This window comes from Microcebus murinus, chromosome 12 (genome assembly GCF_040939455.1).
Source record: "Microcebus murinus isolate Inina chromosome 12, M.murinus_Inina_mat1.0, whole genome shotgun sequence".
NCBI lineage: Eukaryota > Metazoa > Chordata > Mammalia > Primates > Cheirogaleidae > Microcebus > Microcebus murinus.
Window position 1 is genome coordinate 32,363,433 of NC_134115.1, and position 18,590 is coordinate 32,382,022.

At 34.1% G+C, this 18,590-nt stretch overlaps 1 protein-coding gene across 5 annotated transcripts in view; it reads right to left on the reverse strand.

Moving 5' to 3' along the window:
• Positions 1 to 18,590, reverse strand: part of RFX3 (regulatory factor X3) — a 290,574-nt gene that overhangs the window by 26,273 nt on the left and 245,711 nt on the right. For all 5 annotated transcript variants that reach the window (XM_012737587.3, XM_012737571.3, XM_076008666.1 and 2 more), the window contains 2 exons: positions 12,603 to 12,811; positions 4,597 to 4,750 (listed from right to left, as the gene is read on the reverse strand). In XM_012737587.3, coding sequence (XP_012593041.1) covers positions 4,597 to 4,750; positions 12,603 to 12,811 — 363 coding nt within the window. The remainder of the gene's footprint in view (positions 1 to 4,596; positions 4,751 to 12,602; positions 12,812 to 18,590) is intronic.

Sequence of the window (18,590 nt, forward strand, 5' to 3'; positions counted from 1 at the left end):
AATTTATGTAACCAAAATGTTTGTACCCTCATAATATTCTGAAATAATAAATACAAAAAATATATTTTATGGCAGTGTATTTTAGTACAATGCTGATATAAAGAAAAGCAGAAAACAATTCTTATGGATTTAGGAATCTGCCCATCTCAAACAAGGTCTATTTCTTTATTAGCAGGGCCAGCTACCACTTTCACCTGTGGATGAGAGCAAACCCACCATAAAGACAATCTCAAAGCCAGAGCCATTTGGGCTAGGCAAAGGATAACAGAGTGTGGACAAGTGGCCAGTAGGTGGAGCTGTCATGCTTAATCTGTGCCAGGGAATCTTTTACACTGAGCTTGCTCTCTGGTTGGGCTGCCCAAGTAGCTTCAGTGCTACCAGACAAACTTTTTTCTAAATAAATAACCTAGTGGGGTAAGCTTTGCTGAAGAGAATTGTGTGCTGAGATTTCCCTCCTGATACCTACAGTGACCATTTTAGTCCTTGAAATGTTTTAAGGAATCTTGAACTTCTATTTTTGTTTCTTTTCTCACTTCCGAACTCTAGGAAAAATGCTGTCTAGTTGTAAGCACATATGAAAACCCAATTTCATACAGAGGTTCTCTGAAATATTATTGACAGGCACTTTCTAAGGAGAAGGTGTACTTCTTGGTCTAGAAGATTTATTTTCCAGAGTAAAGAAATCCAGTATATCAATCATGAAATCCAACAAGAAGTCCTACAAATTAGTAGTCTGTCCTTCCATCACTCCTTTGCATTTCCTTGCTAAAATGGGTATTTTTTGAGCAACTACTGTGTGGCCATTTTAGACCACGGTTATAAGCACAATTTTATCCATTCCCTGAAGAGGATAAGAGGAGAGGTTTATAGCCCAGAGCCAGCAGGGAAGAAAACCATATAAAGGAAGCTAATGAGCAGGGATCCCAGAGGGAAAGGCCTGTCTGTAGCTGTGGGCTGCTGAGTCAATAGGTTCTTTTCTCAGATGCAAGAAGAGAAACGAACAGAATGACAAACAAGGAAACAGGAGGAAAAATGGGACGGCTTGCATAGAGCCAATTCTTAAGAGCTTGGAGGATAAAGATATAGAAGGGCCTCCTACATCTCTCTAGGGGGTCACTTTCATAATTTATTTTCAAGTTGTTAGAAGTTTTGCTAATGTAGAGGAGCAGATTTACAGCTAAAACCAAACTACAGTTTCTAAAAAAATTATTTTTATTTAGGTCTGGTCTTGGGGTGGGTACAGAGGAGCTGAAGGGTGTAATTTGTTGTTGTTTGTGGCAGATTTAGCTTTCCAATTGTAATTTGCTTAGACTAATATTCCATTTAGTTTGCATATTCTGAATATCTATTAACAAAGTGGAAGGGGGAAGGATGGGTGGTAGGCTTATCAAGAGGCATCCTGTAAGGGAGAGGAAAGAAGCCCTGGAACAAAATAATACAGGCTTTTGTGCTAGGCACCTGGTTTATGACTGTGAGAGAGAAAATGAGTGTGTCGGCCTCTGTGTGTGTGTGTGTGTGTGTGCGCGTGCACGTATTTGCACATAGTCCCTATTCTGAAACCATCTACAAGTAATTTATATGGTGAAAATTTTGAACTATAGATTAAGCCTATTTGGCTATTTGAAGTGAGACAGTCCTACATACAAAGAGCCATGCAACTATTATTGTGTAGGTTCTAGAATAAAAAGTAAAAGTACAAATCAGAGAGAATAGGTCTAGTTAAGGTATTCTGGGGGTATTGGGCCTCCCCGAGGAACTGATATTTAAGACATGAAGTAGGAGTTAGAATGGGCAAGAAGAGGTGGGCAGAGGGTTCCAGGTAGAAAGAACCATTTACAAAGTGGTCCAATGATGAGAAAGGCTTGGTGAAAGAGAACAGAGAAAAGGCCACTGTGATTGTAACAGAAGGTGTAGGAAGTGGGAAGCTTAGGTTGACCAGAGAGGCAGGACCAGATCATGTAAGACCACTTAGACCAAGTGAAGAATTTTGTTCCTTAATTAGCAAGAGGGGAAAGACAGGTAAGGTGCTTAAGTGCTGGATAACACAGTCAGCTTATATTTTCATAAGATGATACTGACTGTACTCTGAGGGATTTGGGAAAGAGAAGACTTAGTAATTGGTTGGAGACTGGTGTCAAGGTATTTGAAGGATAGATAAGAGAGGACACTCAGGTGTCTGGCATGAACAACAGGGAGGATCATGGTGCCATTTACTAAGAAAGGGACATTAGTAGATAAACAGTTTAATTTCATTAAGTATATAATAAGCTCTCAATAAATAGTGACAATTGTTATTTTTTTTTTTTGTGGTTGCTGTTATTACTGATCACTGAAAACCACTTGCTGAGATTAAGAGCAACGGTGATTTTTATGGATTTCAGTGGATCTTGGCCTGATGAGTTGCTCTCATTGTGTACACAGGCACTTCTGGATTTGGTGTTTGGAAAGGGAAGTCACCCTAGGGGGCCACAAGGGGGTAGGCTTTGGATAACATGTGAGGGGAACATAAGAAAACAGCTTTCTTCTTTCTTAAATTTCCTCCTCCCTTTCCCAAGAATCATATCTAAAATCATCATATCTAAAATTTCCCAAGAAATTTTAGATATGATGATGTGACCAAAACCAATAGATCTATATCAGCCAACAGGTATATGAGGCATCAGTGCTATATGAAGAGATCAAACCTATAAAATTCACCTTAATTTGCCTTCTGGGCTGAATAATAGATGAGCATAGACAGTCAAACAATTTTCCTATAAATTACATAATAGGATAGTGAGCAAAGATATCAAGAAGTATGCTTAGTTCTTTGATCTTGACTTCCTATCTTATTTTTCCATTTAGATTCTTTTCTTTGCCTCATGTGGCAATCTATCATAATCATTTGGATCGTTTACATGTAGTAAAAAAGAAAGGTGGCCTATTAGGGTGATTATTTGGCTCATGCCCACTGCCTTTGTTCCCTAGAGACCCAAGGGGAAGCAAGGACCATGCGCCAGGATTAGCCACATGGTGTTCATGAGAATCTCTGCTATCATTATCCTGTTCATCCTGTTAAAGAAGCCCCAGAGCCTATGAGGCGGGTGGCAAATGCATTAAATATACTAAGAGACATATTCATTTCTGAAGTTTTAAACCCAGAGTTGACAAATTTTACAGTACTTAATCTACATGTCAACTGGGCATTTTGCAACAAGGCATCTATAAAACACCTAAAGAAAGAGGCAACAAGGGGAAAGGAGGTCAAATCTAAGAAAAGTCCAGATTGCTTTGGTCAGATGAGATCCTACATATAATTTAAAAGCTACAGTGATGCCTGCTTAATCTCACACATATTCATTTGGCATCAGTGAAGCACAATCATCATTGGAGAACATCATACAAAGACATATAAATAAATAAATAAATAGAAAACAGAAGCATTTGAAACAATGTTCTGAACTACTTTGACATGCATTTTATTTATACTAGATTACTTATACTTGATTACTTATAAATGTCATTGAGTATTTCAATATATTTTTTATTTATACCTTTATCATTAATATATTAAAATAGGAAAAGCATCAAACTATATTTATTTGCACTCTTTTTAATTTAAATAAGCACATGCACATAGCCTAAAAACATGTCTTCTTTATTGCTTTGATTAATTTGTAATATTTTCTAACCTGGAATAATCTAGCAAGGTACAAAGTAGGCTCAGTTCAATATAACAAAATAAGCTAGTATCAAATCATTTGAGCATTTCCATCTATTCTTTATTATATTAACCAACCCTTGTTTATTTTAACTTTAGAGTTTTAGCTTTTTGACACTTGTTGAAGGTAAGTCATTATGATTACCATCCAGAAATTCTGGAGAAGAATGTTTTTTCACATCTTTAGTGGTGAGAAGCATGAGTCTGAAAATCAGACTATTTGAAAAAGGTCTCTACCATTTACTAGCTATTAATATGTAACCATTTAATTTCTCTGTGTCTTAGCTTTCTGAATAAACCTCAGATGCTTATCTGCAAAACAGGATAAAGTAGAACCTATTCCAAAGAGTTGTTGTAAGTGTTAAATGCTTTGTTATGTGTAAAAAAACTTAGAACTGTGCCTGGTACATAATAAGGGTCCCCAAAATTGTTAGTTATCATTGTCATCATCATCCTTATTTCTAAAATAGAATAATTCACTTTGATCTTGGGGTCTGGGAAAAAGAGTCTACAAAGTACATATTTAACTTTTTCCTTTGCATTCTTAGCCTTTGTCTTACCAGAAACATCAATCTTTCTTATTTCCCACTCAAAGATTTTTTTTTTTAGTCCACTGGTTCTCAAGCTTTTTTTTTACATTGACACCTACATATTGTATCAAAACATTCCATGAGCTTTCACCTAATACAATCTACAATTTTAGAATCCTTTGGTTAAGTACATATGAACAGAGAGATTTAAAGACCCCTTGTAATACCTCCACAGCCTCTCCTGGGTCTGAAGCTCACTTGATTAGGCACCATGGTTTTAATCAATAATTAATACATTTAGATTGAAGTGTAATTCAAGTTCTTTTTAAAAAGCCCAGTAGGTCATAACACTTTAGCCTGCCTTACCTCGCCCATGACTGCTATGGGTGTCTCTCCTGTTGCCTGAGCAACACGATGTTCTACTAGGTAGAACATATATTCATCGTAGAGTAGACGGATCAGGTGGAAAGAGCCAAAGCTGGCAGCACTGCGTAAGGTTAAGTCCCGAATAACCATTGAGCTGTTATAAGAGAAAAGACACAAATGCAGCCATATTAGTGTCAAACTATTTTCCTTCTTAAAAAACGTCAAGTTGGGAGCCTATATGGTTAGTACAGCATGAAATCTGCCACGGAATAATTTCATTCTTGAAAGCAGTTGGCTCAACTCATTTAAACAGAGTGGTAATAAGATAATCCTCACTGAGACTTGATCCTTATCAGAGCTAGATAGGGCTTCAATGGGAAAAACCATTTTACCATCATAGGCAAGCCTGCTGGTTCTATTAAACTCACAAATGGATCAGAATTGAATATAAAAGAGTTTGAAAAGGTTGAGTACCCATCACTACCATAAGAAAAAGCAACTCAAAGTAAAAAATCTTGATGGGTAGCACTCTAGTCACCTATCAGTGACAATGATCTTTGGGGCATACTTTAAGAAAAGTATGTATTTGTGCCAAAGGGTACAAAATATACTAAGCAATGTTCCCAGATGTGGCAGTGTAGAATGTGAGTGAGTATGTACAGAGATTCCAACAAGTTTTGTTGGGAGATAAATTTATTAATGATTCCTGTTTCTTACTAGATTTAAATTAAGGTAATTTTCCATTAGGAATAAGTATAATAAAATCAATTGAGAGATGTATTTCTTTTAAAAATATAAGTTTAATTTACATAATATCAAAATATGAACATTATTGATAAAATATTAACAATAAACTATTATATTAAAAATGGAAGTGACTCTAAAATAAAATCTTGGCCTCATCAAATACACGTTAATTATTATGCTTATTCATGCACTTCAAACTCAGAACAGTGTGTGTGACTGTGTGTGTTTCTCATCATTTTCACTTAGTGGACTTTTTCTAAAGATTTTTGGCCTACTGACACTAAAACAACCATTCTAGTTTTAGGAGGAAGAGACAGAATCGTACAAATGTACATGCTGATATTACTATGCTGTGTTTTACAATAAAAAATTGTAAAACATCAGGCAAATGGAAAACCAGAAGACTGTACTTTTGTTTTCTGTTTCATTTTTCAACCTTATTTAAATACAGGCTACTGATACATCAAATTCTACAACTGGTAAGTGACAGACCATGATTTTACAACTTAAACCCAGAAGTCCTGAATGCTGATTCTGGCTCTTCATTAATTGACTGCTGACGTCAAACAGATCATTTCCCTGACATTGTTTATCCTTTTGGGTGAAAACAAGAACAGTATATTTAGTCTTATCTAAGTTACCTGGTTATTTCAAGGATAAAATGAGTTAAAGGATATGAAATCAACTTATGAATAAATAGAACACTACTCAAATATAAGTGATGGTGATTACAATATACAGAATAAGAGAAGTTGAGCTTCTCATTCTCATTTATTGATGGCAGCAAGAATGGGGATTTGGGGATTACTATATAATCACGGCAGAAGAGATCTCATTTCTGTGGATCTATTTACTAAGGAAAAAAAGACACATGTGTTCAGAGGATCTTAAGATAACTACCCATTACTACATTGCTACATCTATTAGAGTTAATAATATATTCATTTCATAAATAGTAGTTCTAGTGAATGATTCCTCAGATTCAAATACCTTAATGAATTCCTTAAGTTTTTAACTTTATAAATGAATTATTAAAAATAGATGAATGCTGTCATTTATGTGCCAATGATATATGGCAGAATCCTGTTTATAATTCTATCCATGCCCTTCTTAAAATTCAGTGACACATTACCCATTTGTAAAAATAATTTCTATGCATATAATAGCTATTAGACATTAAATATTTCCTTTTCTATGGAAAATTTTTTGAAAAGCAGAGAATCCTCTACTTAAAAAACCAAAAGCAAAAAAAAAAAAATAAAAAACACAGAAATAACAATAAAATGTTATATAATATTTTTTACCCATACTAACACAAAGTTGAAAAGTAAATAATTTTGAAAGTAATGCAGAAACAGAATATTTGCTACTAATTGCATTTATCTTACTGAAGAAAGCAAATATGTAAAATTTTTACAATTTAAAGGAGAAGACAAATGGCTATCGAACATAAAAATGATTTAGTCATATTCAAAATTAATAAAAATTAAAGTAAGATACCACATATTGCCTATTGCACTGTAAGAAATTAAAAGACAGTGTTACAGAAGGTTTTGGAAAATAACTCTCATTTACTGTCTCTGTGAGTATAAATTCATAAAACTTTTGTGGAAGGATTTGGTGATATTTGTAAACATTTGAAATGTAAATATCTTTGAACTAGCAACCTAATTCTAGAAATTTACACAAATGAACAAAGATAGTTTTAATTGCAGCAATATTTATACTCATGAGAAACGGGGAAAAAACTAAATATCCACCAGTAGGATGCTGATTAAATAAATTACGGTTCATTTACATATGGAATTTTATGTAATAGTTTAAAATGAGGCAGACAAACAGGTAATACCATAGAAAGAAGTCTATGATATAATATTAAGTTAAAGAATCAAAGTATATGAGTTATTTACATAAAAATTCTCCATACAGCTTTTGAAAAAACTCATCCCTAAATAAATGGGAATATCTGATACTTTATTAGCATTGAGATAGTACATTATTAAACTAGTATTAGTCACTTTAAAACATTCATATCCATTTACCTAAATTTATCCAAAGATATATATACAATTATATATAATCATTACAGTATTTTTAAAAATGGTATCAAAACACCAAAAACCAGCTAAATGTTGAAGAATACGGGAGTAAGGTAATGTTTAAATAATGTTTAAGACACATATAATGGTATACTGAGAGGACATTAAAAATTATTTTTCTAAGGATATTTAATCACAAGAAATGCTAAAGATGTAATGTTAAATAAAAAATGTTAAGGGAAAAATACAGGTAATAATCTATGGTAAACAACTGGATCCCAATTTTATTTAACACTTAAAGGAACAGTCTATCGGTAGTTACTTCTAGGTAGTAAAATTATGGGTGATTAGGTTTATTATTTATACAGTTTTTGTATTTCCCAGATTTCTAAAATGTGAATTCATATTAATTTCATGATAATTTAAAAATTTTTTTTTCTGAGACAGAGTCTCGCTCTGTTGCCTGGGCTAGCATGAGTGCTGTGGCATCAGCCTAGCTCACAGAAACCTCAAACTCTTGGGCTCAACTGATCCTCTTGCCTCAGCCTCCCAAGTAGCTGAGACTACTGGTACTTGCTACCAGGCCCCTCTAATTTTTTCTATTTTTAGTAGAAACGGGGTCTTGCTCTTGCTCAGGCTGGTCTGGAACTCCTGACCTCAAGAGATACTCCCACTGTACTAGAATTTCATAATAAAACTTTTTAAAAAGATGATGTGCATTAGAATATAAAAAAACAATACTGATTCAGTTGAATGTCAATAAATCTTTGCAGGGATAAACAATCACAGATCTAGAATGGACTCTTTCCGTATGTATTCCTTAGTTCAAATTTTAGGACTTTATATTTCTCTCAAAATATAATAACCCTGAAATCAAGCAAATGACTAGAGGAAAATGTTCATAATGAGTAGTTTACTGATAGCATTATAGAAAAGCAAAGTCATTTTTGTCTCAGAGAATTCACATTTATTCATTCAATAGATATTTATTGTGTTCCTACTCTATGCCAGCATATTGTTTTTGTCTTGTCAGACAAAATTTTGGTTTCAAAAGACTTCACATTCTAGTAGGCAAGGCAGTCAATAAACATACAAGTAGATATAAAATATAAAGTTAGATAGTGACAAATCCAAGAAATCAGTGCAAGGGATTGGAGAGTGATGGAGGCAGGCATTTTAAGTTAGCATACCTGGAAAATTCTTTCTGAGGAGCTGGTATCTGAGAGGAAACTGGATTGAAATGAGGAAATGAGCCATATTAACATATGAGTGAACAGTTTTCCAGGCAGAAAGGAGAGCACATGCAAAGATCTTGAGGCAGAACTATGTTTGATGTGTTCAGAGAATAGCCAGAAGGCCAAAGTGACTGGAGGACAGTGAGCAAAGAAAAGAATATGTGATACAGCAGCTGTGTAGGGTCTTGTAGGCCATGCTTTTGGATGGTTAGGCAATCACCTTATTTCAGCATAAAATGTACATGTAATACTAAAATACGTTGAGAAATTTTTAAAAATCTGCTGACTCTGAATTATAATACCTAGTTATTTTTTAAAGCTACTGATAAGTATGTCATAAAATTGCCATATGTTTAGAAAAGAATCAGTTGAATTGCACCATTAATGCTATGTCTACTTTATTCTCTCTGTATTGGGCCTCTGCCCTACATGCCAAATATTAAATGACACAATTAACAGTTTAATTGGAATCCTATTGTCCAGTTCAGACTTCTGGAAGATATGTTGCAAAATTGACTGCACTGAATTTCATGTTGCTAAGTTACCATGAATTCAACTCCTTTTAAAACCAGAGTTGTAAATATTAATTATTTTATAATGGATGAGAAATACTTTGTGTGTTTATATTTATAACTCATGGTGTAGAAATTGAAACATATATCCTAACACATGATATTCAACCTGCCTCTGAATATCTGAGGAAGCATTACACCTTTCCTAAGAATAAAGGTGAGAACACCACATGTGTGACCCTCATGTGAACTTTCTCTTTGAACTGGGTTTACAATTGATTCGAAAAGAGTATTAGTTTTTGGGAAAGTCATATATTGTCCAGTTGTAGGCAAACTAAGTTCCCTGTGCCCCGTTTCAAGCCCCAGTATCAAAGCTATACATTCCATTCTTTAAAAATGGGATATTTGGATAACCTTCAGGGTGGCCCTGAGGAATGCTCTCTTCCGCTATCCACAAAACACACAAGCTGAGAAATGGCCCACATAACTTTTCCATTTCTGCCCAAGAAAGGCGGTAGTTTTTTTCCTGCCTCCTAGGGAGCCACCATTAGTCATTCAAAGCCAGCTTAGGCAAGGAGAGACCCCCATTTGTAGCAGAGCATGTTTGCAGCAATATATCAACGGCTGCTATCTTGATTCTCTGCCAGTTCATTTCTATATTTTTATGTATGTAAATATATGCACAGAATTTTAGAAATTATGAGATTAAGTATCTGATTTCAGAACATGAAGGGTCTGTGTACATGATTGCCAAATTTACAATGGCATTTATGAGTTTACAAATTTTGGGCATTTCCAATGCCAAAAACATGTTTAAAAATACTCTATTTCTGCTTCTTTGATAGTTTGTGAGTATAGTTTTCATTATTCAATATGTTTTTATGTCTCAGTAAAAAATAGTTCAGATATTAAAGGCTCTTAAGTTTCTAAGCTATTGACTTTGCCTACCAGCAGGAGGTATGCATCTGTCTGAATGTGCCTTTCCTTCTGGGGCCCTGAACTGTACGCCTTCAAGTCTTTTTGAAATGAAAATAATAACCATAATAGTGTCTAATAATAACAAGCCAATTATCCCCAACTCAGGGAGGACAGAGGGCAGGCAAGTGATGAGCCACTGGGTTTGCGTATGTGCAGAGAACAAGAAATACAAGTAAGTAATTTTCTCTCCTTTCAAGATACCTGCAACAGATCTCTGTGGAGATGAAGGCTCCAGGGGTGTACTTCTAAAATGATATCAACTAAATATAGGAAAGAAAAATCCCACAGGAAAGAGGAAGGCCAAGTCTGATACTAACAACATAAGAAAGCAGGAGGAAGGAAAAGGAAAAAAAAATCTTGCCTTTTCTGACTCTGCCTTTGATCATAAAATTTTGGAATAGAAAGCCAGTGTTACTACCATTTCATCAATCACTCATGGCATCAATCACTCATGGAGCACATATACTATTTATATTATTTTCTGGGAAAAAAACTGATGAATAAAAAATTAACTCAAACAATTGGGAAAATATCTGAAATCTTAATGTCCCCAAATTAAAATTTTGAATTCCACCATTACTACTAATGTTGTTGCTTCTATTTTGAGAACACTGTGACAATGCTTTTCAAGTCTTCCCCTAAAATCGAGGGAAACTTAAAATTCTTATCAATATATTTCTTATTAACACCCAGATCAAACCTAGCACTGGCTTCACTAGAGCATACCAGTGGGTCCCAGAGTCAGACAACACCTTAACAATGTGTTTCTCAAATCATGTGAAAAGGTATTAAATATATGAGAGGCATTGTATAGAATTATGCTACTATGAAAACAAAACAACAGCAAAAACTGGCTAGTTTTCTTTCACTGCACTGGACACTAGGCTAGATACTAGAAAGGTATTTTCAAAATGTAAGAATACTTTCAACTCTTAATTAAATATATAGTGGATTTACACCTCTACTTCAGTTTAAGAAATAAGAATTAGACTAGTCGATTGAGAAGGAAAAAAGAAAAAAGTCACTTATAATAAAAACCAAAGCAACTACCATCATAATTAATTGGTGGTCAAAACAAGATGGAAATCCTGTAGTCTGGGTTCACAAGTACTACTAATTCCTAAATTCTGTTATTTATTCATATAGCTTTCCTCCTCACAACTAAGTTTTGGACTCACCACTGATATCCAGATGATGACCATAGTGTACCCACAGCCAGGGGTCAGGGGCTGTCGTGTGGTCAGTACTTTCTGATATATGCATGGCTGCAAAAAATCTAAATTAGAGACTGCCTATACTTCAAAGCAGATATGGCTTTTAGGCCTAAGTCAGTGGGGGCCACCTTTATCTAAAGAAGCAAAAAAAAAAAAAAAAAAAAAAAAAGAACTCTCACCACAAAGAACAAACACCAGAGTTAAAAATATAACTTATCTAACTTATAAAATAGAAGTCCATTACCAATTCTATCTTATGCATACATAGTATAACTGCTGACCTCATGAATGCTGTTTTTAACTCTTGTGGCAGAGCTACGGTCAACAGCTCATCCCAACATTTGATATCAGATGTCATGTAATCAGAAAACCTTTACCCTCTGGGTGCTTCTATATCTACAAAAACATATATTTCCATATTTCTACCTATATTATTTTAGTCAAAAAGTGATTCATATTATTAATAAGGAATGTTACTGTCTACTAGATTACTGGCTGTGCATTAGAATCACCAGGAGAGCTTTTTGAAAGAAATAAAAATCCCAGTTACCCATATTCCTAATCACTACTTCTTGACCACCAAGATTTTGATTTCATAGATCTTGGGGGGCACCTAGGATTTTTTTTTAACATTAAAATCTGGTAGCCAGGTTTGAAAACAATTTTAATTTATAAAATCAAGAAATTAACCAGATGATTCTGAGCATGCATCAGAATCACCTGGAGCACTTTTTAAAATACAAATTGCTGGGCCTTATACCTCCATAGGCTCTGATTCAGGGAGATTTGGGGTGGGGCCTAAGAATTTGCATTTCTAACATGTTTTCATCCAATTGATAGTGATACCACTGGTCTAGGGACCATAGTTTGAAAATCACTGAACTAGAGAACAAAAAGAAGAGTAGTGTTAAGGCCTCAAGAAAAAAGCCTAAATAATGTATATTGCAAGAGGGAGGAAGGAGGACTGTAGCCCTGTTTCAATTGTTGCTGAACACATTATCTAAACTGGAACCTCAGATGTTCCTATCTGAGAATATCTAGGGCTTTGAACAAGAGACATTCTTTTCCTAGAAGAAAGTTTATTTCCCGAAATCTCCTGGTACATTTCCATGATGTTGTAATCATTGAGTTGGGTTGAAGATAGTTACAACAGGGAGTTTCCACAAACTGAAGTCTTTACTCATTTCTTTTGTCTGAGAAGCACGAGCGTGCACACACACACACACACACACATACTTGCAGAATATGAAGAAGAAAGCTTAAGAAAAATTAAGATGATACCTGTAGAAAGACCATTTTAGCAGAAATTGCCTGGCAGCTTTAGGAAAACTGGGTCTTCCTTCATAGGGTTTCAGTGCTTGCATCATGACGTTGTCAAGCCATGCGGCCCACTGCTCCAGGGTGCTCTGCTGCTGAAGAGTCATCTTGAAGTCTGTTTCTAGTCTCTGAACCATGTTGTCATCACACTGGCACACCCAGGAAGCCTGCTCCTGGGACAGTACACCCAACGCAAAGGAAAAGTTCAACTCAGCATTTTTTTCATGGAATGTCGTACACAGACCAGATGTAAGAATGGGAAATTATAATAAAAGCTTAATATAGTGAATCAAGAAAATGAACAACTACTTATCAGTTGTTAAGGAAACTAATAGCACCTTTTTCAGTTTTAGGGGATTAATATTTCTCCTTGCTTGCTCACTTTGGTACATGAAAAAATGATGTGATATATAACCTGGTTTTTTTACATTAGCTAGCCTGCTTGTGTGAAAAACTAAAATACATGATTACTTAAAAATAGAAGACTGAACCTACAGGCAGTGTCTTTCATTCTATTCAGTTTTACTACTGCCTTCAAAATTCTCTCTACCCCTGCCCCATCAGATAAAACATTAAAGACGATTCATTTGAGAAGATTTAGGGTAAGTCAGATGGATAAAAACATTCACTTGCCCAAAAGTGGTCCCTCAAGATTAAAACTGAAACAAACACTGAATGGTACTAGGTAGAAGCATATGCTGTTATGGGTTTTATGGATTGGGAATAAAAATCCCAAGGGCTATCAAGGCAAGACTATGAATGCAAATTAATTCGGAGGACTGAAAACAACAATAACAACAACAACAAAAACTCTTGAGAAATGTAGACATGTTTCTTGCCAAAAAATTTGATTACTGCAATTTCCCTTCTGGTTCTGGTTGGGAAGTTTCATGTTTGGTAATGACAATGAAAATAGAAACTTCTATGGCGATTTTTTCAGTGGTTGGCATAAGTTTTATGATGTTTCCAGTGCTATGTTGTAAGATTAAGAAAAACACTTTTCTCTCAAGGTAAAAATTATTTGGTAATACAATATTTGGCTAGGTCAGATGACATGGATTTTAAATGAAGTCCTCAGTTAATATTAAAACAATAAAATTTAACAGAAATTTTTAAGTGAAGCTCACTGTATCCAGATAATTTTTTCAAGATGGGGCTTCTTTGGAAGGGTGTCTATGAAGGTCCTAATTCATATAAAATCTTGTGAATATATATATATTCTTCTGAAGAGTATCTGTAACTTTTATTCCATGTGTTCTCAGAGGACAAGTTCATTCAAATTGACAATTTTAGCTGAATAAATACCTAATCCTCTAAGTTGTACCATCTCTGCTGATCCTATAGATTTTACCCATTCAAGGGACATTTCAACCTTGAGGTACTTCAAATGCAAAATATTCTAAACTCAATTCATTTTATTTTCCCAGGGAAACCTACTGTTTCTTCTAATCTCAGCTGATGATACCATCCGCTATCCTTCTTTCTCTTATCTAATTAATAAGATAAGATGTTTCAGATGTTACCTCCTAAATATTACTTTTAAATATTTTAAGTACACTAAAATGTGATTATAAAAAAACCTGAACATACAAATAAGCAACAAGAAACAAAATATTAAAAATACCTAAAACAGCAACACTGAGATAACAATAACACAATGATATATATAATCTTTAAGCTTTTCACATGCATATATATAGACTTATGCACATGTTATATCAGTATAACAGTATGTATATGTTATAACATACTGTATTATTTATGAATATATTGATAATACAATTATTCCTACTTATACAAACATTTTATAATATTTATGTATTATTATATGCTTATTCACATATAAATGTTTAAAATAAAAGAGGATCATATTATACATTCTAAGAGATATTCTATTTAGTTCTACTTAACTGTATAGGATAACTATTTTTCCATGTAGGCAAATGTGGCGCTATATTTGTTGCTCAATGAATGAATTTGTTTCATCACATGAATATATCATTATTTATATAACCAATCCCATACAGTTAAACATTTGTTTGTTCTAACATTTCACTATTATGAGTAAAGCTGGAATTAGCAATCTTGTGTATTATATCTTTGCTTACTTTTTTACTTATTTCAGTATGAAGATTTACATAAGAATAGCTAAGATCTTATATACTGTCAAATGACTCCCAGAAATTTTATAGCAATTTATATTTCAAAAGAGCTCCAAGATAGTTTTAAATGTTCTCACCACAAGGAAATGGTAAATATTTGAGGTGATGATGTTCGAATTCCCCTCATTTCATCATTCCACAATGTTTACATATATTGAAACATTACTCTGTACCCCATAAATACATACATTTATTATTTGTCAACTGAAAAAATGAGTCTATGAGAGTACCCAAGAAAGAATTTTAAACATCAAGAAAGTAACAGAGTTGTGTTTTGATTTGTTCACTCATTAGAGTAAGCATTATTTTACTATCATAAAAACCCGTAACACTATCTTAACTATTTTTAAGTGTACAGTAGTGTTAACTGTTAATATATGTACTTTTTTATCTTGCAAAACTGAAACTTTATGCCCATTTTAGGAAAGTTTTATTGTTGTTGTTTGTGTATTGATAATGGGAAGGAGGAACTTATTAGTATCTGTGGAAGAATTTAATTTCATTTCTTAGCATAAATTCAACCTCATTATTTACTTGGCAGTTTGATCAAAAGAAGATGATCTGATCTAAAACCTAACTTTGAGAAATAAAACCACAGCATGTTTTTTTTTGTCTTTTCAAACTACTTTTTATTATACTTTATTTTACTACTCTCTAGAGTGAAAATATACTAGCAATAGAATACCTGTAAATATTCCCTTGTGAAAGGAATTCAGATATTTCAATTCTATAATTTAAAAAGCTAAGGATGAACATTTAAAGATGTTCTTAGAGTGTAAAAAAATTATATCCAAAATGACAAGTAGTCAGGAATGTCAAAATCAGAATGGCTTTTAAATACAGAAACAAAAATATATGTAATAATTAGGTTATCAAGTCAGCCCACCCAAATCTAATTAGCCCATAATGTATTAGGTTATTAAGTATGAAACGTCCGATTTCCTTAAATACTGAGTTTGACAGATGATCTCTCTGAATTTCATTTTGATACTTCTTGCTTTTTTCCCCCCATTGTGAAGGTATATCCTCAGTCTTTCAAATGCACATTTTGGTTTGTAATTATCTTTCCTATTTTTTTAGAGCAATTTTTGTGAAACCATGGATATGTCAAAAATTCATGTTATTTTTAAATATGAGTTCCATCATGGAACCAATGCAGCACAGATAGTTTGAAATATCATCAATGTGTTTGGGAAGGATGTGACTAATGAATGCACAGTACGTCGATGGTTTGAGAAGTTTCATTATGGTGATTTCAATTTTGAAAGTGAGCCATATGGGTGACCAGAGACCAAGGTGGTTAATGATGAGCTGAAAGCTGTAGTGGAAGCAAATCCATCTCAATCTATGATTGAATTAGCAGCCAGGTTTGACATTATTATTCCAACAATATTGGACCATTTGGAACAAATTGGCAAGGTAGTGAAGCTGGATAGATGTATACCACATGAATTAAATGAGCATCAGAAGAGAAATTGTCTTGAAGCTTGCTTTTCTTTGGTGTCACAACATAAAGGCGAATTATTTCTACACTGTATTGCTATATGTGATGAAAAATAGATTCTTTTTGACAATTGCAAGCATTCAGTACAATGGTTGGATAAAGATGAAGTGCCAAAACACAGTCCAAAACCAAATATTCCAAAATTCCAAATTCCAATATTCCAAATATTCCAATTCCAAATATTCCAGTCCAAAAAAATCTAATGGTGTCTGTTTGGTGGTCTATTGCTGGTATTAACTATCTACTACAGTGTCATGAAACCTGGTCAATTGATTACAGTGGATGTCTACTGCACTCAATTGGTCAAAATGATGAGGATGCTTGTGATTAAGCAGCTGAGATTCATCAACAGAGACAGGCTAATCCTTTTGCAAGACCACATGTCACAAAAACCAATGCTGCTTAAACTACAGAGCCTGGACTTGAAAACTTTCTGTCAACCACTGTATTCACCAGACCTTGCACCAACTGACTAACACTTCTTCCAGGCTTTCAACCACTTCTTGCAAGGAAAAATATTCAATTCTCAACAAGTTGTGGAAAACACCTTTTTTTGTGATTTTATCACCACTCGCTCTCCAGGCTTCTTTGCTGCTGGCATAAACAAGCTACTGTTAAGATGGCAAAACTGTGTCAATAGTTAGGCGCATACTTTGATTAACTGTACTGCTTCTTGTTTGAGATACAATAAACTAAACTTTTGATTCAAAATCGGACATTTCATATTTAATGACCTAATAGAAAAAACCTCCATCCATTTATATTAAAAATTAGAGAGCAATACCATTTTAATACTATTAATTAAATGAAACAGAAAACTGATTATACTGCAATAGAAAAATTATCTTGAATGCACAAGGAAAAGAAGATTTAATTAGAGGAGAATAAAGTAGGAAAAAGAGATTTATGGATATCCTGAAAGGAACTTTTTAGTACTTTCAAGCTTTTATGGTATTGTAATATTGACACATGTAATTTAATTGTTTTTAACTGAAGTTACCTTACTACCAGAGCATCACCCTTAAATTTGTCAGCCTTACTGAGCTGAATCTTACAGGGGCAGGGACAACCCCAAAATGAACAAGAGTGGGTGATAAAGGTGGAATGGGAAGCAGGGGACTCTCGGAAAACCTGGTAAAGCTTGGAAAATAAAAGGAAAGAAACAAGGGAGTTAAAGATGAAATATGCTACCTCGAAAAAGAGATTACTCATTATAATAAACAGAACAGTGAGAAGTAAAATGTACATGGAAATGAAGGGCTCGTCACTGTGTTCATGGTCCTCTGAAGAAAGGAAGGAGGTGTTGGAGGGCAGATGTTTAATCATACCCGTTCAGCATTAATGACTGTCATGGTGGACACAGAAAAACTTGATAGTTGGAAATAGAGGAAGATAAAGGGTAGTCTCGAAGTTGGTGGGTGGAGGATAAGTAGTAGTAAAGTAGATATATAATTGACCATTTATATGCAAAGATGTTCTCAAGGTTAGCGTTTATAACCAGGGAAAGACTCATTTGTATAAATATTTCATAGGATTGCAAACACACAAATACACATATGAAAATAATGCTAAAAGAACATTTAAAACCTTTCTCAGATGTTATTAGAAACCATTCTTAAAAATACTTCCTGTTAATGGGCTGAAATTACTTTGTGCAACTAGAAGTTGCCTTACTACTTCAACTTTTCTTAAGGTATTTTAAAACATATCTTTTCTGAAAGAAGATTTGAAATAAACATTACTGTCTGGATTTAGGGCTATATGAACTTTTAATATTCTCACTGAATCAGTTAATGTAAATTCCATTAAAATATGTAAAGTAAATGGTTTTGTAAACCTGAGACAATTTGTCTCACTCTCTTGCATAGGCTGGAGTGCAGTGGTACAATAATAGCTCACTGTAGCCTCGAACTCCTGGGCTCAAAAAATCCTCCTGCCTTAGATTCTCCCCAGTAGCCAGGATTATAGGTGCGCATACTATACCTGGCTAATGATTTTTTTCATTTTTGTAGATATTTTGCCTGGGTCTTACTATGTTGCCCAGGCTGGTTTTGAGCTCATGGGCTCAAGCCATCCTCCTGCCTTAGCCTCCCAAAGTGCTGAAATTATAAGAGTGAGCTATCACATACAGCCTCATTTCACTTTCTTCATGGTCTCTTTTGAAACCCAAATGTTTTAAATTTTGATTATGTTCAGTTTATGTATTTTTTTCTTTTGTTGCTTATGCTTTTGGTGAGCAATAGTATTATTTTTATGTGGTAATGATTAGCATCATCACTTTTTACT